Raw genomic sequence first — 26,403 nt, 5'->3', positions numbered from 1 at the left:
CGAGGTTTGTAATCCATGCATCCGGAGGTATCTGATTAAGAAAGGCTCATGTAGAGGGATAGTGAGCCTTTCAACTGTTTGTGGGGTTCTGTGCAATTTTCAAGTTCCTTAGTGTGAGACCAGTAGGTGGAGCACCATTGAGAATGGCTGCCTTAGAGGAAAAAAAGAGGGACAACAAGCTTTCTTAAAGCAAGCAGTAAAGTTTATTTAGCCATGCAAGCAATTGTTCCATACAAAAAAGTTAATTCAGAACTTCCTGCAGATAAACAGACAATAAGTCTCACTTCTGAACATTCTTCTGGCTTGCTTTACTCTTGATGTGTTTAGTATCCGACAGCTAAATGAGGGAACTAGGAACAAGGAATATTGTTACATGAGAAAACCAGCAGAAAACATCAGCAAAAGTCTTGTTTGCTTTTTCTGTGGAGCGCTTGATCTTTTAATACTCTATTCCTAAATGTGTTTACTTAGAGGAGACCCTGTTTGGTTTCAGTGCAACTCGTAAATAAATGACTTACAGGACTTGAAGTCTTAAAATAGTTACTGAGGTTGTACTGAAATCCCTGTCTATGGATAAAAATAGAAGTTTATACAAATTATCTATAGGACTGAGAATTCTTTGGAATGGATCCCAAGGGCGTAATTGTTTTAGAACAAAACAGTGAACAAATATGAAATTTCTGCTAAGAATTATGGATATTGTAGTCTAATGAGGGTGCTGCCTATTTTCTTGGAGATCTCTGGATACATAAGGCTATAATTTCTCAGGCCCCTTATGGAGATTTCATGAATGTTAAACCAAATTGAGTCTATGACAGGGAAACTCTCATTCACCCTCTGCTTGGTTCTTGTTATGCTTTTTCTTCTGAGGTTATTTCTCTGCTACTATCAGGAGGATGTGAGCAACAAAGACAAACCCATTGGCCCTCTTTTCCTTGTGTATCCACTCTGAATTTCTACCAATGTGTAGAAACAAAAGACCTCAAGGGCTCTTCATTGAAATGTTGACCTAACAGTTCCTAATCTGAATAAGGACAGAAAGCTAATGTATCATTGACACTTACACCCCAATAAGCTTGATCATCAAAATAGTTTGTTGCATGAGGTTCTTTCCATAATTTCAATCTCAGGGAGAAACCTAAGAAAAATAAGGGTTTTTTTTAAAATGCATATTGAAAACATTGGAGGTACACTTTCATATAATTTACAGTTTTTTTAATATAAGAGATGGCACTCAGAGAGACAGAAATGGAAAAATACACTATGAAACAAAAACTATTAAAACTAGAAACATGGACTAGTACAGTATGATATTGTCTTAAACACGGAGCAGAAAGGCATTTGTATAAGCGTCCCCACAGCCGCTCCAGTAATCTCCCCATCACACCACCCGTTGTACAACCAGTAGGAGAATGACCATGTGCAGGGGAATCGCTGTCCCGTGTAATCACTTGCATGAACTCATTTGGCAGGAAAGGGACACTTGGAGCAGAGCTTCTGAATAACTTATCATTTACAAAGATATATATGGGAGAAGGAGGCTGGCTGGATAGCTGAGTGGTTTAGGTATCTGGCTGCAGAGCCAGAAGTTGATAGTTCAGTTCCCCACTGGGCCTCCCGGAAGAAGAGCCAGCCTGGGTGGCCTTGGGCAAGCTGCACAGTACCAGGACATCCCAAGAAGAAGGGAATAGTAAACCACTTCTAAATATTCCCTACCTGGAAAACCCTGAAAAGGGTTGTCATTAAGTCAGAACTGACCTGATGGCCCATGATTATTATTACAAAGGAAATTAATTAATTAATTAATTAATTAATTAGTCACTTTTCTCCCAATTAGGGGATAATTATTGTAAGATACTTAAATTCAGGGGTTAAAATCAGAACTCTAAATTGAGTCAGAAAAGATACTGGAAGTCAGGGCACCCTAACAAAGCTGAGGCATAATGCAGTCAAAAAAGATCAGTCCCACTTGACAATCATACTATTTATGACTGACAACCAGTTTCTGAACCATTTTCTGAACATTCAGCAGGTAGCCAAAGTTTACATCGGAAGTAACCCATTTAAAAAGTGCAGCCAAGCTTTGTGCTGCCACATGAGCACATGGCTAGTTTATGATCGAAAACGGGTGAAAAGCATTTTGGGCCACAGAATCTCCTAGTGACAATGCTAGATCTGTACATCTTCTCAATCATAAATCTGAGGAGACCTGTGGCCCGTTTTTTGGGCTGGGGAGTTAATTTGACTCCCCCCCCCCCACAACCCACCTAAAGCTGTACCCATACAAAAAGAAAAGTAGTGTCTGCAGATTCATCCTACACAGGAAATCGTGAATGATCTATGTAATACAGACCTGTAAGGAGACCTCCAGTCAGACCTAAGGCCATACTCAGGCAGAGGGCACCACCTTCGATCAAGGCCGAATAACCACCTCTGAAATTCGCCACAAAATTCACATTGGTCACCAACCAGCAAAACTGTGCTGCAGAAGTCTACCAAAATAACTGCTGTTGTTAAATTCCAGACAGATTTCTCATTTTATACTGTGCATGTGTCTGTAATATATTGCCTGTTTATCCAACCATTATATTCTTTGTGTTTCTTTTCGGCCAGAATGGGCAACCTTTGGCCTTCCAGATGTTTTGGACTACAAGAACCATCATTCCTGACCACTGGCCTTTGCTGCCTGGGTTTCTGAGAGAAGGGCCCAAGGGCCCCAACCCCTGTCCCAAGCTTTACCACCTGAGTCAATAGTTTTCAAGAACTCTGGCCAGTATCTTATTAAGTATTCTACGTGTGCAGCCATCGGCATCTTTTGATGCTGTGGTGGCAATCTCATTATGTGCTAATCACATGACCAGGCGCACGCCCAGAGCCTGGCTAAATCGCCCTGGCAGCTGCTGCAGTTGAAATTCTGCACTGAATAGGAAATCTAGACCAAGGATATTGGTCTTCTCATTTAACGCCGCTTATTATTTCCTAGGTGGTTTCATTTCTCACCCTGCTTTCCTCCAGGGAGCACATAGGGCGCTCTCTCCTGAACACTTTATCCTCAGAACGACCCTGTGAGATAGGACAGGTGGAGAGAGCATGGCTAGCCCACGTCCCTGTGTGAACTTCATGACCCAAGTGCGGATTTCCTCCCAAGTTTCCTGAGCCCTCGTCCGACACCCTAATTACTGCACAATATTGGGCCCTTTTCCATACCAGGTCGTCTTCCGAAGAGACCAATGTTTGTCTGCTCTTCCTGGCCTTTAGACTGAAGAACTTCTCCTAAGCTTCTAAGGCAAAGGCTCCCAACCGTGGGCAACCCAGGTGTTCTTGCGCTGCAACTCCCAGACGCCTCACGTTCAAGAATCTCTGGGTTACTCAAGGTTAAGAACTACGGCTCTAAGGAATTTTGGGGCTTTCCAGAATAGAGCCAGCTACAGCTTCAAGGGGTTGGCTCAACAAAATTTGACTAAACCCCTTTCCCTATATTGCTTGACCCCAGGCCAAAGACTTACGCCATCTGAAAGCCACTGAGCTAATCTATGCTCTCGTGTGGTAGAACATTTGAGCCACTGTTCCATCCAAAATGGGAGGGGAAAAAGTCAGGCGGTCAGATATGTGCCTATCAAAGTCAAGAGAGTTGTTAACGGATCCAGAATGCCTACTGCCTATCGAGGGTGACGTGCTGGCAGATTTCCAGCAGGGGCTGGGCTAGATAACCTTTGTGATCCCTTCCACCTTTATGATTCCATGGCCACGATCCACAAAGTGCTGCCTTCTGGATGTTGCTGAACAACCACCTCCATCACCTTGAGCCATTATAGCTAGTGGTGAAGAATAGTTGGCAGCTGCAGACCAGCAACATCTCTAGACAGTTACTTTAGGCCAGTCCTATTTTATAGAATATACCAATAATAAGAAGAGACAGGCTCAACGTACACGGACAGGTTCTCCCGGGAGTCTATTGCGATCCAAACAATGTGGACGATCCCTCCAAGTAAGCTGGGCAAGCCAAACGTATATTGAACTCCGCAGGTATCATGAAGCCTGACTGCTGGCTCAAGACATTTCTGGGTTTGGTGGGGAGGAAGATGCAAAAAAGGAGGAAAAAAATTAGTATTTAGATTACAAAGCAAGAATTGCAAACTGTCATTTGGAGATGGCTATGCAGGACTGAAGCCACCAACATGAATTTGACCCAACTCCGGGAGGCAGTGGAAGACAGGAGGGCCTGGCGTGCTCTGGTCCATGGGGTCACGAAGAGTCAGACATGACTAAACGACTCAACAACAACATGCAGCCACAGAGATGAGAAAATCTCTCTCTCTCTCTCTCCACCATGTCGAAGACCACAACACATCAGTGATTGGAATGGGGAAGGATTTTGCTTCACTTTGCTTTTGTTAAAACTTTTATCAAAAATCTGAAGTACTGTCAGGCTCCGGAGGGAAAGAATTTCATTTCCAAAAATTGGAATGTACAACAAATTAAAACAGATAGCTCTTTGACTGCTTGGTTTTGCACCCCTTTGTATATTTACCCATGCTGGAGGTCTATTATGCTTGCCACCTCCCCGCACCTGAGAAAATTCATTTTTAACAAATGAAGCTAAGAAAAGGTGCATCAGCATCAGTTGGATTTGCTCAGTGCAGAAGGGGACAGCATTTCACTTTTGTTTTGAAGAATTTACTATAATTCTACAAATATCCTTTTAGACATAAGACATAAGACATAAGAAATTTATTTGTCATTGCGCTCACAAGTGGGTGCAACGAAATGAGGTGCTCTTCCCCAAGGTAAAACTGGAAAACACTACAAAAAAAAGTTAAAATATACACAACTTTCACCATCCAAATATAGATACCCCGTTTTCTCTCAGCAATTAAAATCCACCAAAAACCTATGGCCCCACATTTAAACTCAATACTGCACTTGGGTAAAAACTGTTCTTGAATCTGCTTGTCCTTGCTTTCAATACCCTGAATCTCCTTCCTGATGGTAATAGTTTAAAGAGCTGATATCCCGGATGAGAGGAGTCTTTCAGTATGTTAGATATCTTCCTCTTACATCTGTTCTTATACAATTCTTCCAAAGAGGGGAGTGAACAACCAATGATGTTTTCGGCCGTCTTGATCACCCCTTGAATTGCCTTTTTCTCTGCCACTGTGCAGCTCGTGAACCATACACAGAGACAGTAGGATAATATGCTCTCAATCGAACTCCGATAGAAGGTGATTAACAAACTCTCAGTCAATTGTTGCTTTCTAAGAATCCTTAGAAAATACAACCGTTGTTGTGCCTTCCTGATTAACGCAGCGGTGTTTGCACTCCAAGTCAGGTCATTTGTTATGATAGTCCCAAGAAACTTACATTCAACCACCTGTTCCACACAAACTCCATCTATATACAGTGGCTGAATGTCTGCTCTTTTTTTCCTATAGTCCACTATGAATTCCTTGGTTTTTTGGATGTTAAATAAAAGATTGTTTTTTTTGCACCAGCGGGATAGCTGTAATACCTCGTCCCGATACGCAGACTCATCATCCCCAGAGATAAGTCCTACTAGTGTAGTATCGTCTGCAAATTTGATAATCCTATTACTGGGATGGTTATTGGTGCAATCCGATGAATAAATGGAGAACAGTAGTGGACTAAGGACACAGCCTTGTGGAGTGCCAGTGCTGAGTATCTTGTCAGTAGAGATGTAGTCATTCAGTTTAACCCTTTGTGGACGATTTGTTAAAAAATCCAAAATCCACAGACAGATAGAATCTGGAAAATCAAGATCTTTAAGTTTGTCTATTAATCTGTGGGGTATAATGGTGTTAAAAGCAGAGCTAAAGTCCGCGAACAGCATTCTTACATAATTCCCTTGTGTTTCCAAGTGGGATAAAGCCATATAAAGCACAGTATTGATCGCATCCTCGGTTGATCTATTTTCTTTATAAGCAAACTGAAGCCCATCAAAGGGATGAGGAAGGCAGGAGATAATATATTTCCGAACTAACTGCTCAAAGCACTTCATTAAGATTGAAGTTAGTGCCACCGGCCTGTAGTCATTCGGACTGTTTGTAGGCAACTTTTTAGGCAGTGGAACAATGACGGAAGCCTTGAGACAGACAGGAACTGCGCATAGTGTCAGGGATCTATTAAAAATTACAGTCCATATCCCGGCTAGCTGATCAGCACAGTCTTTTACCACCCGACCAGGAATTAAGTCGGGTCCAGCTGCTTTTCTGGAGTTAACCACTTTCATAGTCTGTCTCACATCCTGCTCATTCACAATGAAGGGGGGACTCTGCTGAGTAAATGATGGCAAACGAACAGTTTCAGTTTGATCGATCTCGAATCGAGCAAAAAAGTTGTTCAACTCCTCAGCCACCTCCACACCTCCGCCTGAGGAAACCTTTTTTGCTTTGTAGTTTGTTAGTTGTTGAACCCCCTGCCAAACTTGCCTCATGTTATTGCTGAGAAAGCAGTCTTCAATTCTCCTCTTGTATTCGGCCTTAGCTTGCTTAATGCCTCTCCTCAAATTCGTTCTTGCTGCACTGTAGTCTAGATCATCCCCAGACTTAAAAGCCTTATTTCTAGCATACAACAGGCGTCTAACCTTCCCGGTCATCCAAGGTTTTTGATTGGGATAAACCCGGATACGTTTATCTACTGTGACCGTGTCAATACAGTGTGCCATATACCCTAACAAATATCCTTTTATTCAAGACCGAAAGGTTTGCAGTTTAAACTTGGAATGCAGGGGAAATGAAACTGACAATTTTTTCCAACCTTGCTAAATGGTAAAACATAAGAATTGCAACCAGGCTGAGAGCTTGGAGGTCTTCACAGAAAATGCATTAAGAACAAGGCTGGAAAAGAGTGGCACACACTTTATATGAGCCCAGTGGTGCAGGGGTTAAACTGCAGTATTGCAGTCAAAGCCTCTGCTCACAACCTGAGTTCAATCCTGATGGGTTCAGGTATCCGTCTCAGGCCTTCCATCCTTTCGAGATCAGTCCAATGAGTACCCAGTTCACTGAGGGCCAATGTTGTTGTTTGCATAATGGTGTTGTTATAAATGGCTCAAAGAGTGCTCTAGCCCTATGGGATGGGATATAATTTGAAAACAACATCAGAAACAGATCCAAGACTTCCTGTAAACAAAGCCGTCTGGAATCCAAGTTCTAAACTATCTTAGATGCTCCCCAAAGCATGATCTGTGTTCTTCTCTTTTTCAATATCCATACATAGAAGGGCTTAACATGGAATCTATTTACCTTTAGAAAAACAAATCCAAGCACGGAGGTTGCCCCAGCCCCGAGACCCACAATCATCGCAATCCAAGGGTAGCGGAGGGTGGACGCTGAGAATCCAAGAGCAACCCCACCGGCCAACGTAGCATTCCGGATGTGGGCCTGCAGAACATAGAAATCAAAGAAGCTGGATAGCAGCGTCGTACGGTCTGGAAAGGACTGTGTGAAGGCCTTTAAAAGGTTGTGTGGTGTTTTTTTAGTATTGCGTCCAGAATCTCCTCAGCAGGTCTGAAAATTAGGTAAATATGACCTCAGATGAACAACAACACATGACATATTATGCCGTGTCATGACCTATTTGACAAAAATAAAGCCAGAATGGGGAAGCCATGTGTGACAAAACAGTCACATGACTATAGGCATGTTTCCAGACTGTATATGTCCATCCTGTACCATGTGTGCCACCACTTAGGTATTGGCACCAGGCATCCACCCTCAGCTGTGTGCCAAGCCTGTCCTTTCAAGGGCATCATCTACCGTATTTTTCGCTCCATAAGACGCACCTTTCCATAAGACGCACCAATTTTTTAGGAGAAGAAAACAGGAAAATATAATCTGTTTTCTTCGCTCCATAAGACGCACAGACTTTCCACCCCCCCTGTTTTGTGGGGAAAAAGTGCGTCTTATGGTGCGAAAAAATACGGTAAGTAGTGTTACCAGTCCCATCTGAGTATTTATAAGCTGGCCACTTCCACTGCCAATCCCTTTTAGTGGGCCAACAAGCACTGTAAACACCCCCCCCCACGAATGTGAAACAGCCAAAAGCCAAATAATTTGCCCCAATACTAGGCCATTGCCTACATTGTCCTACATGCTTTTTCCCCAATTCGCCATTTTGGATCTTGACTATTGCTTGGCTTTGACTTTATCCTTCCCTCTGGTCCCTCGGTTGATTTTCATCTGCTGCCCTAAGGCACAACCCTTATATCAGTTTCCCTCACAACATACCCAAGGAATTATTATGTTCAAAGGTAACTTTGCCACCAACCCATCTCGATGGAGCTTCTGCTTCCATGGACAAGCTCTTTGTAACGCCTTCAGTCTATGTAGGCCAGGAAGACAGCCCACCTCCTGAGACATCCTATGAAGGTCCACAAGCTTCTGTCCCCTCAGGAGAAAAGTCACCTATGTCCACCCCACGTCTCATCCTCTTCTAGAAAATGGCAGAAATCCTTCCCACCCCAGGATTCTCGGCAGCCGCGTCTGTGCTCTCTCCAGTCCCTGCTCTAATAGCTCAAAACCAATGGTCGTGGGCAGGGCCCAAAATCCATTCTGTCACACCAAGGACGTCGTTCGCTTCCTTATCCTCTCCTGCTTCGGTGTCACATCTCCTCAAGTGCTTGCCGTCTCCTCTTGGTCTGCTTTCTCCCCATTCTTACCTCCTCTCTTTTGCTCTTCCAGAAGAGTCTGCTCAGTTTCATCCTCAAACATTTCATTTTTCCTGAGGAGTCCAAGGATGGACCCAACCGGGCCTTAGGCAGCGTTGCCTTCTTGTCTAGTAGGGCAAGCAACTGGCACTTGCAGAAGGTGTCGGTTTCTACCCCCTCAGGCAGGTAAACCCACATGCCATAGGCTTGTGGGGTCAGTCTGCAAAAGCTCCGCTGACATCCAACTCCCTTTTCCTAGGCAGATGCTAATGCAGAGTCCTGGCCTACCCCTCCATCTCCCCTCTACATCTCCACAGAAAGCATCCCTATCTGCTGACCCCGTTCATGAGCTCTTGCTCACGGGCTTGCAGGGACTCTGGGTGCAACAGCAAACCTAGTGGTTTCTCAATCATCCTTCTGCACTATTCCCCTCTGTGCATACACATACATTCACACACCAGAGGTGCCTGGGGATTGATCTGTCCTTTAGAGCTAACAATGCCAGTACAAACTGCCAATTCTGAGGAAGAAGAAGTCTAAGAGGACTGACCCACCAAGATATGGGAAGGGCACAAATAACTCACGAGAAAGTGGCCTGCCCTGCTCTAGATCTCCTCCTCAGTTTACTCTCTCTCTCTCTTTCTCTCTTGTTTATTCATTCTTTCTTCTCATCTATAACTATTTAAAAAAGTCTACGTTGACCACAACAAGACCTGCGCCCGGGGACTCTTGTCCTTGCGGCACCACCGACGATAAAAAGGCAATAGCAGATGGTGATACAAATTAGGAGGAAGGGTGCATCTGAATCCACTCCGTGTTTTAATCTGTACTTTACAAGAGTTATCCAAGATGCTGAAGCATTTTGGGGGAACAAGAGTTCAGCGCTGTGGATAAGCTCCTGAAAGGAGCAGGATAAAACCCAGCATGGATTCACAGCTCCCCAAAACTGCCACCGATGGATGACAGGCATGGCCAATGAAGAGCTTCCAAAGCAAACATCTCTCTTCAGGGTGCAGTAGGACCCCTTTATCCACTGAATCAGTACCCATTGATTAATATTTTCAGACTGTAGATAAGTTAATTTGTTTTAATGTTCAAATATTAAAAGAAAACCCCCCACAAATATATCTTTCCAACCATGAAGTTTCCAGAACTGGCTACTAGAGGGAGCTAAGACCAAGCTCTGGATTCACTCTTAGCATAGCATTCATTATAATCTTTGTTTTTCAGCATCCGCAGGACTTGGAATTGTTCTCCCGTGGATAAGGGGGTCCTACTGTATTTAGTACAAGGGAAGAGTCCGACTAAAGGATCAGTGTCACTCACCATGGTGAGCTTTCCATTTCTGTTGGTAGCCACTGAGATTGAAAAGGCAGCCACTGCACTGGCAGCCATCCCAAGGTAAGTGTTGATGAGAGCGGTCAACCTCTTCTCTGTGCTTGCGATTAGAACAGCATTGAAGCTGGGCCAGAACATCCAGAGGAAAAGAGTCCCTGGGAATCCAAGGGAGAAGGAGCCATTATTAGTGCACTTTTTTATTCCTTCATCCTTTCTGGTTTTATTCACTACCCCTCTCTCCGTTAGAGGATCCATACCTACCAACAAGCGGTCAAGCCAACCTTGTAGATTTTTTTAGCCCCCTCTCAAAAATGACGAAGAGAGAGGCCACCGTTGTGTCCATCGCAAAAAGTGCTATAAAGCAAGCAACCATAGATAACTATGGAACTGCTAAATTGTACCGTTTAACCAAAATGATGGTTTAAAGGTGCACAGAAAACGCCTCTCTCTGTTTCTTCTAACAAACTTATTTCTAACGTTATCAGCCACATTGTTCTTGAGGCTGAATTGATGACGCTCGCTGATGACTCCTGGCATGAGGAGACGCCTCATGCAAAGGATGGGGGATCCTGAGTGACATCCCATTGTCATCCGTCTTCTTGAAAGAAACTTAGAAACAGCTGTCAACTCAACCAGAGAACATTTACTCAGAACGATTTGCACCTTATTTCCACCTCAAGTCTCTATTCTATTAGTCTTCATGTAAAAATTAGCTCCAGTCTTGTCAGTCACCTATGGGTATCCAGGAGTGAGGTTGCCTCCACCCTACCCAGGAGAGGGTTATGTACAAAACTGGCCAGCAGGTGCCATTGAGCCTGTTATACACTCTGTGTCATCACAAAGTCGAGCACTCACTTTACAACCTGCGAGTCTTCTCGTTCCCACGTGCCCTGGCAGTAGCATGGGAGGATCCGGGAAGAGGCTTCCCAAGAGCAGGCAGGCGCTCAGGCTTCCACAAGCCTGGAAAAGTTCTCCTCAAGAGTTGTGTTGACTGTAGACAAGGCCACGTGGGACTCAAGGCTGGCAGAGTGTTAGCAACTGCTGCATGTTTTGCCTGCCCGCCTTTTCTTCCTCTTTGCTCTGGGTGGCCACGTTACCTGGTTGGTTGGGTTTCATCCATTTCCCTGGATTCCCCTCATGCCCTTTCCCACAATCCACTGGCCCTCGATCTGTTCTGGCTCCACTCCCAACCTTGCCTGCCTTGCCTCTCTGACATCACGGGGATCCGCCGTGTGACATCACAAGGGCCCACCCCTTAGTTTCAAGTGTTGGGCCATGAAATCTCAGAGACCGAGATGCTGCTGACCTGACATCTATACCCACCTTATTTCTGCGCTGTTAGGCTTAACTACTTCAGAAGCTCCAGCTAATTACGATCATTTGTCATCATGTCAATTCCGCGTTATGGTGACCTTTGCCAGGATTCTTAGGTATCAAGTCCTCCAACGTGGTTTACCATGCCCGTCTTCTGTTGGCACTCTAGGACTGTGCAGTTGCTCAAGGCTTCACGGGCTGGCTCTTTCCCCAGGAGACACAGTGGGGAATCAAACTCCAAATCCCATAAGCCAGGTACTCTAACTCAGTGGTCCCCAACCTTGGGCCTCCAGATGTTTTTGGACCACAACTCCCAGAAGCCTTCACCACCACTTCTGCTGGCCAAGATTTCTGGGAGTTGAAGTCCAAAGACATCTGGAGGCCCAAGGTTGGGGACCACTGCTCTAACTCATTGAGTTATCCTTCCAGCTCCATACCTTGTCTTGATTTCAAGGCCTGACACTGTATACGTCTATATTTCTCTTCTGCCTGCAGAGGGCTCTTGAGGTCCAAGTGTATACACAATCCCAAAGAGATAGGGGCCAAACCAGACACCTCAGTGGCAAGGCCAGGATCTTTCCCAAGGGCAGAGAATGAAAGGAGTAGACACCTGCCTTTAAAGGCAAAAGAAAGGTGAATACAATCCTCCATCTATGGGTTGGCTCCCCGCCACGTCTTCCTCCCACCACTTTTCTCTGTAGCTGCAGCTACCGCATCAGAAGTGAATCTGGTTGAGATAACATGCTTACAGTGGGGGCCTACAGAAAGGGGATGATTCACCTTCCTTCAATTTTGAGCAACCTTTTTCGCTTTTAAATTCGATCCCTCTTCCACCCCTTTCTTCATGTCGGGAGCCGTTCACCATTTCAGCACACAAGTCTGCCACGTCTCATCAAAGTCAATCTAGCCTCAAAGTTTCTAGTTCATATTTCAGAATATGGCTTCTGTCTAAAGATAAGGAAGAAATTAATTCAGTCCGAATTCACATGTAAACTCATCCAATTCGCAGGTCCTTAACCAGGAAGTGAATGGAAATCCACGTTGACTACTGAAATTTGCATTGTCTGAATTTCTGCGAAGGAGTCAGAAAATGTGTATGACGATGCCTCCTTCAGGGCACAATGTCACCAAGAATGTGTGCATTGGTTACATGTATTATTGACGGCGTGCAAAGGCGAATACAAATTTTCATGCAAACTATAGAAAACATGAGCAAAAGGGACTTAACGTCTGAATAATGAGAAACACAGAAGAACCGACGTGGAGGGATCCATCCAGCCCAAATTCCACCAATGACTAAGAAGATTTTCCTCACTCCCTTTGAAACATATATAAAAGTTCAGCCTATCAATCATCCACGGTGGGCCAAAACAAGAGTTGGGTCAAGGAGATGTGTAATGGGATCTCCTGTTGCAGTATAAAGTTTGAAAGGGGACAACAGGTGCAGGGTGCTTCTAATTTATGGCAAGCGTACAGCAATGGGCAGGATGATATCTGGATAAACCATAGCAAAGGGGAGACTATCACGTCATCTGCTCGTCGATCAGCAGGTTAACGGAAGCCGTGTTCTGGCTCAGATGATACGCACCCCCAGAAATAAGTGGCCACAGAAATTTATGTATTCTTCCTTCCTCTCTCCATGTGTTCCTGGCGAATGGATTTGCACATTCAGGCAGTTTTGTTATTACTCTTCTAAATTTGTCGAGGTCAGCTTTACTTTGTAGGGGTGCTGGGGGATTTTTAATGAAAGATATAATTGCTTTTGATTGCAAGTACCTGACGAGTAACAAACAAGCAGGAAAAAAAATGATAAGGGCTTCATAATGACCTCTTGAGGAATCTGACGAAACAGGCTAACTCAAAACAAAAGCTGGTAATAGAAGCTAGACTGACTTAAAAACTTGGGGGGGGGGGAAACACCTTTGGGAGAGACAACTAAAGATGTGGCAAGTCAAAATGGTTTTGGGCCCCTTCTGGCAGCCACAAGGAAAGCATGTAGACAACTGGTACGACATGTAGCACAGACCACTCACAAGCCTATCGGTTAGAGATAAAGTGTCAAAGTAAGACTGAAGAGATCTGGGTTCAAATCACTGTCTGAAGCCTGATTTAAGGTAAGGTTCCACCAGCAATGCAGACATGGAGACAAACATCAGCCAAGTCCCCGCGCTCTCCCACTGGAACAGCATTAGATCTGGAACCGTGATAAGGTAAAGGTTCCCCTTGACTTTTTTTAGTCCGGTTGTGTCCGACTCTAGGGGGCGCTGCTCATCCCCATCTCCAAGCCATACAGCCAGCATTTGTCCGAAGACAGTTTCCGTGGTCATGTGGCCAGCACAACTAGACACGGAATGCTGTTACCTTCCCACTGAGGTGGTACCTATTTATCTACTCGCATTTTCACATGCTTTCAAGCGGCTAGGTTGGCAGGAGCTGAGACAAGCGACAGGAGCTCACTCCATCACTTGGATTTGATCTTACGATGGCTGGTCTTCTGACCTTGCAGCCCAGAGGCTTCTGCAGTTTAAACTGCAGTGCCACCACGTCCCTTGGAACCCTGATAAAGCAGGGTTTTAATCCTGACTGTGCAGAGTAATGTTAAGTGCATTTTGTGAACATGCTTACAATCTCGGCTGCGGACCTTCATGCAAAACATGCAAAGGCCTGAGAGTCTTCTGGGTGGACTGGGTGGAGATCCAGGGCGTCGGGCGTAGGTGTGATCCCTTCTTTCCCAACACCCAGTGAACCCTACTTAGATTCAGACTGAACACCTGAATGTGGCTAAGATCTCAAGTGTCATATGCTGTCCTTTCCTGCTCTTTGTCATATGAATAAAATATCGTGGTTGGTCTAAGTGGAAAGTGTTGCAAAATTTTGAATTGCTAGTCAAATTTCCTTTTGCTTCGTGGTAGAAATACAGAGACACACAGAGGTGAATAACTATAAATCCACCCCTTTCTCATTAACACACACTTAAGGTCTCAGTAACTCACTCTGAGACCTTTGGAGAAGAAAGAATAAAAATGTTCCATCACCTACAGTTATAAACAGATCAACAGCAAACGAACTGCTTCCAACAGACTAAAGAAAGGGAAAGGAACACTCAGCAGAGAGGCGGGGCTCTCCTTGAATTCAGAGGTGGGAAGAAACGATTGGTTAGTGCGGGATAGACTGACAGTCAGCCCAGCCCAGGAAAGTCCCTCCCGGCCACACAAACCACAGACTTTATATGAGGCTGTAAAAGTTCCAACAGAAAGGTCCAGAACTGTAGCAAAGAGGCACTGAGGTTTAATGGTTAGAGTGCTTGCCAAGGCTTTTGGAGATCCAGGATCAAGTCTCCATTGCGCTACCTCATTGGGTGGGTTGGGCCAGTCACCACCTTGCCGTCTGAAATACCTCACAAGATTATTGTTGTGTAGAATACGGGGGATGAAGAATTGCCTCTTATGTGACCTGGAGCTGACTGGGAGGAGATTAGTGTCACTCACTCCAGGTGTGTATTAGAGAGGGAAATTTTCCATGTGTATTGTGTTACTACACCCATGCAAATATTTCAGTTAATCACAAGTTACACCCTTTGCAGCTTGGGCCTGTGGGACAGGTCCTTGTGAACACGGCTCTAGGGAGGAGACGCCTCTTTTTCTGTCGAAGCAGAAAGCGTGCCTCAAAGGCTGTCGCTCTTCCCAGCGCACACCGCCTTCAGCCAAGTTAGAACATCAATCAGACCGTGGCTTTCTGCCAGGGAGGAAATAAGGACTGGGTGGGATTGCATTTTACAGCTCAATTTGCTGAATCTGACCCACTGCGTCTTCTTTTTTAAAAAAAAAATGGAAAAAATGTCAATAAACAAAACTTTGGTTAGTCTGGGCATTTTAAATTGCAAACTGTTGCTCTGTCTTTTCCCCCTGTCAATATTTCTGTATTTTTTTCAACCAGAAAACTGAACTTGGAGGGAGGATGACAAAGGGGCGTCCAGTCCTTGCCGGCTTCCCTTCTTGCAGCTTAAGCACTGCCTCCCTGCAATGCATTACGCAGGTGTCCTCCCCACCTCCATGCTTCGGATCTTGTCTCCCCACCAACACCTTGCAACGTTCTGCAAGAGTATATGACTCTCGACTTCAAAGCAAGCCCCTGTGTTTTAAATTAAATTTTCAGAGGCAGAAGACTGCTTCGGGGAAGAGGTAGGTTCTGAAGGATTGCCAGGGTGTTGGCGAAAGTCTACGGAATTAGCATGCCTCTCCACCTAGAGAGATGGAGAAATAAATCTCAAAGCAAGTAGTGCCACAGGCAAAGTTAAACTGATTTCTGTGTCTGAAGTAGTTTTAAAACATGATTTTTTTCTCTCTCTCTCTGAAATCTCAGAGAACGGGATGCTGCTCACCTGGCAAGCTGTCTTGTTAGTGATGGACCGGTTTCTAGCCAATCAGTGCTGTACACAGCCAGTTTCTGCTAAGTATCACTAGCACCTGTTTCTGAAGTACCCCATATAGATCCTCGTCTAAAGAGCTGAGTAGAGAACCTTCAGCAATAAACGTCCAGGATCTGCCAGTTACTCATGGGAAGCAATGACTTAACAACCAAAACATGACTTGTAATGTCCCCCTTCAAGTGATACAGGCATCCTTTCCCTGGTACCGCAGAGAATATGGAAATATGGAAGTCAAATGTCAGTTACTGAATAGGAGATGATGGTATGTCCAATGTCCCATTGTTTGGCTAATATTCAACATTGAAATCTGTATTCCTGGGGACGTATTGGATTTCATTTGTACTGAACAACAACATTGTTTAATGGCTTGCCCCTGCTTGAAGAGACTAAAGCAAAATGCTTACCCAGCATAGCAAATGTATCAGAGACTGGCGTTGACTTTTCATTCTCAGCTCTTGAGTCTGGCAAGGGACGGCAGAGAGCCCACGAGACCATTACGCCAAAGTAGGCTCCGAATAAGTGGACATGCATCAGACTTGTGTAACTTTCAATCTGTGGGTGACAAAAAGAGATCAATTTTAGCCAGGATAGGACACAGTGAGAAGAGTCACTCTGATAAAAAGAAGTGATTCATTCTCATCATTTGTTACAATAGTTAAAAAGTAATTTGTGCCAGTGTTCGTTGCCATGTGTGGAAAGTAACTCACTGCATTATACAGTCCATTCGTCGTTGCTTTTATGTTACTTCTCTATTTTTTTCCCTTGGTGAGGGGAAAAAGCTCCTTGATTGATAGGGGATAAAACCTAAAAAATTATTGTCAAAATGTATCTGGAAATGCCTAAAAAAAAGACTTTTAAAGGGTAACTTCTACAAGTACTGTAATTGGAATAGAGTAGTAATTGTATGTTACACCAATAAAGTGCCTTCATTCCCATGTACGGTGGTGCCTCGCAAGACAAATGCCTCGCAGGAAAAAAACCCGCAAGATGAATGTTTTTTTTCCATCGCTATGGTGCCTCGCAAGACCGCTTCTTCTATGGCCATGCTTCGCAAGACTTTTTTTTTTGGAGACCGATGCCTCGCAAGCCAAAAAAAAAAATTCATTCATCTTTCGAGGTTCCCATAGGAATGCATTGCAATGCATTCCTATGGGAAACCACTTTCCGCAAGACGATTTTTTCGCAAGACAGCGCTTCTCGCGGAACGAATTACATTCGTCTTATGAGGCACCACTGTATTTATATTTCTTTTCGACATGCAACTTCACCATACGCTTCTGAAACCCTTCAGTACAGGACGTACTCTGTGCTATTGTGCGAGCTGGTGAGGGAAGAGCGGTTATTAAGCCGTGAATTGAGTCCAAATCATTGAAAACAAAACCCGAGTTGAGTCCAAGTCGAGTCAGCGGTGCAACTTAATTCCGACTTGACAGTGAGTCACCTGACTTGAGTCGCGATCTCTGTTTTGGACTGGAACACCCAGTTGTAGATAAGTGCATGGGCCTACAGGAACGTTAAGGCTAGGTCATGAGCCTAATAATATGGAGCCCACAGCTTAGGAAAATTACCTTCTTTTTTAAACTGCAGTTGTTAGAACCCCCAGGCAGGATTCTGGGAATATCAATGCCAAAACAAAACAACAGTGACAAAAACGACAACAACATTCACTTTCACACCATGTCGGAAAGGTTGATCTTTACCTGCAGGACACTCACGGCGACCCATCGGTTCACAGCAAAAAGCGTCGCCTCCACCCAGGCCATCCAGATCAACTGCATCAGGTTAACTTTGCCAAGGACCGCTCCCGTGGAAATCATCACTGCAGTTGTGCTCATGACGGCTACTGTGATTCTTCAATGAAGCAAGGAAAAGAGACAGACACACATAGAGTCATTGGTGCCCCTGTGGAACCTAGAAGGAAATATAACTAAGGACGTACATGAGAGAGTGAATAGGGAAAGGAGCTAAGAGGTTTACAAATAATATTTTAAAATGCCTGTGTAGACTTTCATGGATCTCCACTTACCGTATTTTTCTGTATATAAGACTATACTTTTTTCTAAAATCTTTAGACTAAAAATTGAGGGTCATCTTATACATGGAAGTAAGCTGAGGAGAGAACAAAAACAAGTGGAGGAGAAAGCTGGGATCAAAGCGATCCTGCAGCGCTTTGATCCCTTTCCCCCTCTACACTTGCTAAATCCCACTTAGATTACTTAATTTTGGATTAGAAAAGTGGGGGAGGGTCTTATACATGGGGGCGTCTTATACAGAGAAAAATACGGTATTGTCGAGATGACCAGATAGGAGGGCTATAAGTAAGTAAGTAAGTAAGTAAGTAAGTAAGTAAGTAAGTAAGTAAGTAAATAAATAAATAAATAAATAAATAAATAAATAAATAAATAAAGTGACCTAAGTACATCAGCCTTTGTATACAAAAATGCAATGTTGGACACCATTGTTCTGCTCATTAGCTTACAATATAAAGTGTGTCATGAAGAAGGAAGACGGAAAAAGGGCTCCTGAGCTTTAGCTGGGACACCGCGTTAGCACAACTGTTTCCCTCCTGGAGCTTAGATTCGATGGTATTCTAGGCGCCTTCCAAGTCCACGATTCTATGATTCTAAACAATTGGAGCAAACGGGTGGCTAGGCAGTTCTCCCACTGCTCATTGACTGATTGATCTGTACGTCTCTCCCACACTGTTATAACCAATTCTGCCACTCAGCTGGCTTCCCCAACTAGAAGTGAGATGAGGAGAAAATTACCCACAGCAGTCAGTCCCCTCCTATAAGTTTCCCTCCCTTGACCACTACAAATGCCACCCACTTTCCCCGTTTGCCTCCTCAAACAGAGTTTCAGAAACAAAGATTTGTCTGTGTAATCTGAGACTCTCTCCACTGCATGGGACCTCGATGACATTTCCAAATGAATGGCTTGTTCCCTCTTTCCTTCCACCTAATGAAAACATGTTGGGACAGTCCATCATCCATGAGCTTCCGGCCAAGGAAGGAAGAAGGAGGGATGCTGGTGACTCATGCGCTCCATAATTCATGGCCCCGTGTTAGCTCAGCGTCAGTCTTGACTTGTCCGAGATATTCTGCAATCCCAAGGGACTGGCCACTTAGTGAGAGGAGGGAAAAACCATCTCTCTAGCACAGGGGTGTCCAAACTTTCACCTTCCCTGGGCCACATTAGAAGATGAAAATTTGGTTTGGGCTGCACATACATTTGGTTTGGGCCGCATGGGGGGGCAGCCCTAGCCATCCTCCGCAGTCCCACTCCAAGCACGCTTACTGGCAGCTGCGATCTCAGACAGCAGAGGCTGCCAGCTTCGACTCCGGCGGCTTTATGGGGCCGGAAGGGGGTCCACCTATTGACGGGGATGGTGCAATGCAGTCATGCAGCCCCCCTGTCCCCTCCCCTCCCACTCCTTCCTTCCTTTCCTCTCTCCCCCTCCACTGTTGTGACATGCCCCAGCCTCATTCCGGCCGCAAGCGCCAGCAGTGTATCTTGAAACTTTGGAACCTCTTCTTTAAAAAATTGCACTGGGCCGCATTACAAGCCGATCTGGGCCACATGCGGCCCTCGGGCCGCAGGTTGGACAAGCCTGCTCTAGCACTAGGAAGCTGCTGGTGCCCCTCGTTCCTAAGGGTTCACCCAAGCCAAGCCCATAGTCAACAAACCACAAGCAGAGGTTGGAAAAGTTCCTTTCTCTCTTTTTTTTGGACCCTAGGATTTCCCATAAAGCAGTGGGATTCTGAGACCTGTAGGCCAGGAAAAGAAACTTCCCCAACTCTGTCTTCCCCCTGTTGCACAAAGAGCGTTGTGGATCAAGCCAGGGGTGGGATGCGGTATCTCATCCACAAAGTGGGGGAAAGGGACCTCTTCACTCAGGAGCTGTTTCTGCAGTTTCTGAGCTGCAAAGATGGGCCTTCTCAGAGTAGCGCCCTCTCCTCAGAGGCCTGGTTGGCACCGACGCTGGGTTTCTTTTCATACCAGTTGTAAGAGCTCGGTGCTTATGATGGCTGCAGTACTTACTGGCTTATGGGTGAGAGTGTTTCAATCTATGGTTTACAACATTGCCAGCTCAGGGTCTAGTCCACATGAGCTTTGAAACTCACGGGGAGACCTTGAGCCAGTCCTCGTCACTCGGCCCTTGTCCGACCTCACGGTGTTGCTACGAGGAGGACATGGTTAAGAGGGACCCCGCCTTTCGCTGAGTGGAAGAACTGGTATTCTAGGAGATGTCTGGACATCAAACTGGGGGAATGGCTCAGGGACAAATTGCTCTCAACTTACCCAATGTTGAGCCCAGACGGAGTGGAAAGAGTTTGTTGACATCAGCCCATCCTGGGATTGTGTGGCTTGCCCAAGGTGACACGGGCTGGCTCTTTCCCCAACAGCTGCAAGTGGGGATTCAACTCCCCAACTCTGTCTCTGCAGCCAGAGACCTTACCTGCCGAGCTATCCAGCCGGAATATGAATTTGACTCCCAGAATTTCCCAAGCTTTGGCAAATTCATCAAAACAAGTGTAAACGTTCTAACGTAAAACTTGCTGCAAAGCGTGCGTACTACCTTTGTAGGCTTATCTTTAGGTTCCCATCTGAGAAATGGAAGAGGAATTCATTTACGATCATCGTCCACTGTACACTGAGCGCAGCGAGAAGAAGGCTAAATCCTGTGGCGCTGAAGCCGAACCTCTTCAGGGAAGCCAGGAGGAAAGCAAAGCCGAGAATCACCATGACGTTGACATCCTGAAATTCTGTGTAACAGAGACATCAACGAGGCACACGGGAATAAGTGTAGAAATAAAGGAGAAACTGACTGCGCCTGTTAGTCAGAACCTGTGGACTATAACAAATGCCTATGTTCAGACATTGGCCATCTTTCCTCGTTGAGTGCCATGTATGAAGGCTAGAGACTGTGTGTTGGTGGGCAGGGTTAGAGCCAGCAGTGGAAATAACAAGGGCCAGCCAATGAAGGCTACTGGCTAACAACTCAGGATTGGTGAATCCACTCCAGGCTTTTCTTGGACATTCCTAGTGGCCGAAATCATAGGATTGGTGAATCCATGCCAGGCTTTACTTGGGAGCTATCCAAGGTTTTGAATCCTACACACAGAACAGGTTCAGCAACTTGGATAGTTCCCACTTAGGTTCATCACCTTCACTGTGCCAGCATCCTTCCTTTTCAGCAACCTTGGGGACACATCTTAGAACTGCAGAGCTTGAAAAGTCCCTATGGATCATCATGCCGAGCCCCTGCCAAGGAGGCACAGTGGGGAAGTGAACTCCCCATCTCTGGCTCTGCAGCCAGAGACCTAAACCACTGAACTCTCCAGCAATTAATACACACATTCTAACACATTTTTACAATACTCTCTCACACACAGCTTTCACACATTCACACAGTCATTACCTATCAGGGCTAAACTATATATTAAAGACAATCCATCAATAGAAAAAAAACGAAATTCTTCAAGTACCGAAAGACATTTGGTTGCCACAGCAAGCGCTTTTCACATCCCCAATAATTTTGTCACTGGCCGGATAGCTCAGTGGTTTAGGCATCTGGCTTTGGAGCCAGAGATGGGCTGTTCAATTTCCCCACTGGGTCTACTTAGGAGAAGAGCCAGCTCGGGTAGCCTTGGGCAAGCTGCATAGTCCCAGGATGCCCCTAAAAGAAGGGAATGGCAAACCACTTCTGTGTATTCTCTACCTAGGAAACCCTGGTAAGGGTCACCTGAAGTTGGTACCAGCTTGATGGCAAACAATGATCATTACAATTTTGTAAATTAAATGGTTTGCTTTGTGACATTGAGAAGTAAGCAATGGTTCCTTGGGACAAGGAGACTCAGAGATACATTCATTCACATTCACATTGATGTCGATATTCACATGCTTTTCACTACACTTTTCCTTGTGTAATTTTTACTTTTGCAGATTTTGACTACTCTGGGGCCTTAGTATGTCTTGATTCTGGGAGAAGCATCAGTGCTCACAGTGGGCTAGACAGACCACTAGTTTTGGGATTTTCTACACCTTCCTTAGTACCTTCTTTTATTTACTCCTTACACACACACTCCAGTGATTTCACTACAGTACTTTATTTTATCTTTTACCTTCTGATTTTTGCCACCTGAACTGTCCTGTATCAACTTTCCTGCACGTTCCCTTGAGACTTCGGGAACCTGTTCTTGCAAATAAATATCTATTTATATGTCCTTCTTTCTCAATCTTTGGGCCAAAGACTGCTGAACAGCTGGGGACATAGTGAGTTTCAACTAGAGGGATGATGGAAGATGACAGTGCTGGCAATCCAGGTCTGATTCTATCATTACTAGGGGAAAAAAATCCAATAACTAAGTACTGCCGTGTGTATATGAACAGAAACATTCAAATATGGAGATTGAAAAACTGACTTAAGAAATTATTCATTACAACTTCAGCTTCGCTGAATGGCAACCAAAGCAACAGTATTGCTGAACAGAACCTACAGATAAATAAATATTTTAGAAGAATCTTGGCTGTCAGGAAGGCATTGCTGAACCATGCGCTGTAAGTATGAAGTGTCATGAAAAAGCACACTTTTCTTCCAGGTTCCATTTGATTACAGCACTTAAAGGGCATTTGTGTAGAACCAATATTGTAGATATCCCTTCTGACTGGTCTTCTCTCTCCAGGCACCCAATTGCCGTCAAGAGCTGGCAATCAAATCCATCACCCCTCCCCCAGAAAAAAACAGGCTTGTCTTCATACAAAGTTGGCTTTGAAATCAGCAAACAGCAGAGAAACCCAGACCCAGCCTGGCCATGGATAAACAGACGTCATCACACTCACCCATCCTTTTTGGACAAAGAACAGAAAAGGTGTGTCATTTACAGCCAACATAGTGTGATTTGAAATGTAAAACAGTATTTTCTCTCTCTCTCTTTTTGAAACAGAAGAGAATTTAATACTTAGGGAGGTGGCTCACGATCAGGGGAAGAGTGTCAGAGTAGAAACTGGGATTGCAGGATCAAAGTACAGGACCTTCTGTTTTAGCAGGGATGATTATGGAATCTGCCGTTCCCTCAGATTTCCCTGTTCCCTCCAAATGTAACTACAGTCCTCATAACATCAATGGGGTGGATATTCTCAGGATCAATGTAAGGGTGCAAACTGCCCCCGTTGTCATGCAAAATATATTGATGTGGGCTTGGTCTTGAAGGGGCCATTCGTTAATATGGAACAACCCCTTTTTAGGCCGTTTTTGGGGGTATGGATAAGAGGACAATCACAATGAGTTCCTCTGTTTCAAAATATACCACCACCACACTGGATTCTGGCTCTACTCCTCATAGATCAGTGGCATACCTCCTCTGTGGATAGGGTCACATGACCTGGAATGGTCGTAATCTGGAAAACACCGAACATCTGGGACCAGGTGCCATTTTAAGTCCCCACAATTATCTAGAGAATATATGCTCAGGCATTGGAGAAAACAGAAACGTTGACCCAATATCAGCTGCCCTCCATTATTCAGCGCTCTTGTAGAATTGTGAGAGGGTAGGGGGTCAAGGACTGGCATGGGCAGTGGCCCCTGCCGATGAACAAATAGCTTGATATAATATTTTATAAGGCCATTTCCCTTGTTTCCTTCAGAGTGTGGAAGGAGTGGTCATGTTGGCTGGTGGATTCTGAGAGTTGTTGCTCTCCACTCCAAAATATAATGTTTCCAAGTTCTGTTGCCCTCCCACATATTTATTTATTTATTTACTTATTACATTTATTTATTTAGTTAGTTAGTTATTTAGTTATTAAATTTATACCCCGCCCCTCTAGACCATGGGGAGCTACTTTTCCATGCTATGGTTTTATACCACACAGGTAGCATATGCTAACCAGATATTATATGAGTAGAGTTCTATCTTGAGAGCCATGCCAATTAGATTGGAAAGATATGCCATGATCAACCTTGTCCATGTGATTTAAGGAATTTGCGCGCACACACACACACGCATGCACGCACACACACACACACACACACACACACACACAGAGCTTCTCGGGAAATAATTTGGGAGAAGAGAGTCTGAATATAAGATCTAGTTTGAAGGCTGTGTAAGGTGAGCAGTGTAAACACAAGTTTAGGGACTGTTGGTGGAAAACTAACTAGGTTGTCTGGAAACAAGGGGAATAATCACTTTATTAGATCACTAAAATACCAAGAACCAGAGTAAGCATTTAAGATCTACAAGAGTCTCCCTAAAATGGGTATTCCTTTTACACTGCCCAGCTTTGCAATTGACAGTTCTGTACTTGAAGGTGTATCTGACTAAAGTACCATATTGGTTTATCTAACCTATTATTGTCATTAATAACTGGCTGGCCACCATTTTACACAGGTGTATTTTCCAAGGGTTAAACTTGGGGTTTCTTGCACAATAAAGCACATATTCTACACTGGTCTATGTGCTACCATTCTCCTCTGTCATGTTTTTTTTTCAACTATAACTCCCAAAATCCCCAAGCAAGCACAGCTACTGTCCTGCTAAAACCACAAATAACAATTGCATTTCTCATGCTGGAGGAATCGCAGCCTTCTGAAGCGGCCATTGGAGAAGTACATTCACAGCAAAGTACCGACTTGCTTAATCTGCCAATTAAAGAGAAGAAAATCTGCAACTCTTAATCATGAAGGAACTTACCTGCATATATATTGTGGCCTTTTGGAAGATTTTCTAGATCATAGTCATATGAAAACAAGAAGGAAAATATAAGAATGAAAGCAACTTCCAAAAAGAGCATCAACAAAGGCAGACGAATCCAGAGACTCGAAGGGTATCGGGAAGCCATTGTCCATTCAGTACAATATTTGTGGGAGGGGAAAAGTTGAGCAAGTATTAATATTTCCTCTCCCCTTCAAATGTCTCATAAGAGTCAAAAGGAACAGAAAACAGAAAGAGAGAAAGTCTGAATGTGATAAGAGATCCTAGAAGGCCCACATTCTTATCTAAGGCATACCAGGAAAGTAGGCCAACCTACGACCAAAGGCGTTTCACCGTAATCTGCTGACATGAGTTAAGACTTGTGCTGGTGGTTACCAGAGGTACCCCTTTTGGAAAAATCTCATTATTTGCTTTGTGCCAATGGTCATTTCGGCAAGCCTCAAGGATTGGGCAGCGTCTGAGAAAATGCCTTTTAAAAGCTTCATATTGGCTGGGAAAGTCTTGACATTGTAATTCCAAAAAAGTTACTTGTTGAAGCTCCAATACAGATACACACACCGAGACTCAAAGGCCATTGTACATTACAGTCTGGAAATGGTAAGAAAGCCAGCTGCTGGCAAAATGAATTTATCAGGCATTCCTGATATGGGACAGAAAAGCAAAATACTCAACTATCCAACAAACAGCAACAGAGCATGGACAGAGTTCCTACTCCAGGCCTCTAAAGATGCCGGCCACAGAGACTGACGGAACGTCAGGAAGAACAACCTTCAGAACACGGCCAAAGAGCCCAAAAAATCCACAACAACCATCAGATCCTGGCTGTGAAAGCCTTCGAGAATACATTTGTAATATTTTGTTGCTGGTTTACCTCTGGAAGTGCCTTTGCATATCTTCCCACTGCAATATTCTACTCCCTCACAGTTTTGTGGCACTGTGAAAGGCTGACATTTTAAAAACAGTTTCAAGTGGCTTTTCAAGTGTTTGTACCAGAATTTGATAACAACGAAAGGAAAACCATGTTATTGTTGCATAGATTGGTGGATTAGTAGGGCTCACCTCCCCAGCAGCACAAAATATAAACCTCAAGTAGTAAATGTCAATGTAGGCCATACATAGAAAGGGAAAGTTAAACAGTAGCGGTCCAGAAGAAGGAAAGGATTCCAGCAAATCCTAAGTTTATGCACGGCAAGATCGTGCATAAATCTCGTGCAGCAGCAACCATACATAACTGTAAGCCACCCAGAGACCTTTGGGTAGTGTGGGCGGCATATAAGTTGAATGAATGAATGAATGAATGAATGAATGAATGAATGAATGAATGAATGAATGAATGAATGAATGGCACTACTATTCAGTTGGATTTAACACAAATACCCTGGGGTTTGCTTCTGAATAAACATGTTGATGCTCAAAGTAGCCCACAGTGGATTTCATCTTGGTGGAAACTCAGTCGCAACTGCCCAAGCTATCCCTAGGCTGCAGAACCAATCCTGTACAAAGCTTGTAGATGCTGGGTTGAGTTGGTGTTTTAAAAAAATAATATATAATGAATGTAATGTAACTGAGAGAGTTTGCACACAGTGATTTCAAGTATTACGATTTTAAAAAAGACACACATACAAAGTAAAAATGATATTCTCCTCTTGTGTGCATTTGTGCCAGCAGTTGCAAGTGAATAATACCATGATCACTTGGTTTTCATTAAAGAAATTTTACCGTTTAAAATACATGTAGAATAGAATAAGCTCATAGTGCTTTGAAATTTGGTTCTTTATATATAGACATGTGCTTGAGTTATTTATGTTGTGGTGCTGGTGTGCTCTTGTCCATGGGGTCACGAAGAGTCAGACTCGACTAAACAACAAAGCAAACATCAGCAATAGGGATGGAGAAACTGTAGCTCTCATTATATTTCTGCTTCCATCATCCAGGCCCAGGGC

At 44.3% G+C, this 26,403-nt stretch overlaps 1 protein-coding gene across 1 annotated transcript; it reads right to left on the bottom strand.

Annotated features, from left to right (window-relative positions):
- Positions 1-180: 180 nt before the first annotated feature.
- On the bottom strand, positions 181-26,403 carry LOC110084155 (RH-like protein). The gene is made up of 10 exons (XM_020803256.3): positions 24,440-26,403; positions 20,326-20,512; positions 17,447-17,597; positions 16,151-16,298; positions 9,992-10,158; positions 7,263-7,400; positions 3,931-4,061; positions 2,354-2,433; positions 1,065-1,138; positions 181-350 (listed from the first exon to the last, which is right to left on the bottom strand). Exons 1-10 carry the CDS (start codon positions 24,585-24,587, stop codon positions 324-326), a joined length of 1,251 nt encoding a protein of 416 aa, XP_020658915.3. The 5' UTR covers positions 24,588-26,403; the 3' UTR covers positions 181-323.

This window comes from Pogona vitticeps, chromosome 9 (genome assembly GCF_051106095.1).
Source record: "Pogona vitticeps strain Pit_001003342236 chromosome 9, PviZW2.1, whole genome shotgun sequence".
In the NCBI taxonomy this organism is placed as follows: Eukaryota; Metazoa; Chordata; class Lepidosauria; order Squamata; family Agamidae; genus Pogona; species Pogona vitticeps.
Note: the sequence above shows the minus strand (reverse complement) of the source record. Positions and strands in the feature narration are given on the sequence as shown.

Excerpts from the sequence above, each read along its gene's own strand:
- LOC110084155 (XM_020803256.3), bottom strand. The coding sequence starts at position 24,587 with ATGGCTTCCCGATACCCTTCGAGTCTCTGGATTCGTCTGCCTTTGTTG. Across the intron at positions 10,159-16,150 it reads TGATACATTTGCTATGCTGG|GGACTCTTTTCCTCTGGATG; the intron begins GTAAGCATTTTG and ends TTGGATTCCCAG. Across the intron at positions 2,434-3,930 it reads TCCCGGGAGAACCTGTCCGT|AGGTGGTTATTCGGCCTTGA; the intron begins GTACGTTGAGCC and ends GGCGAATTTCAG.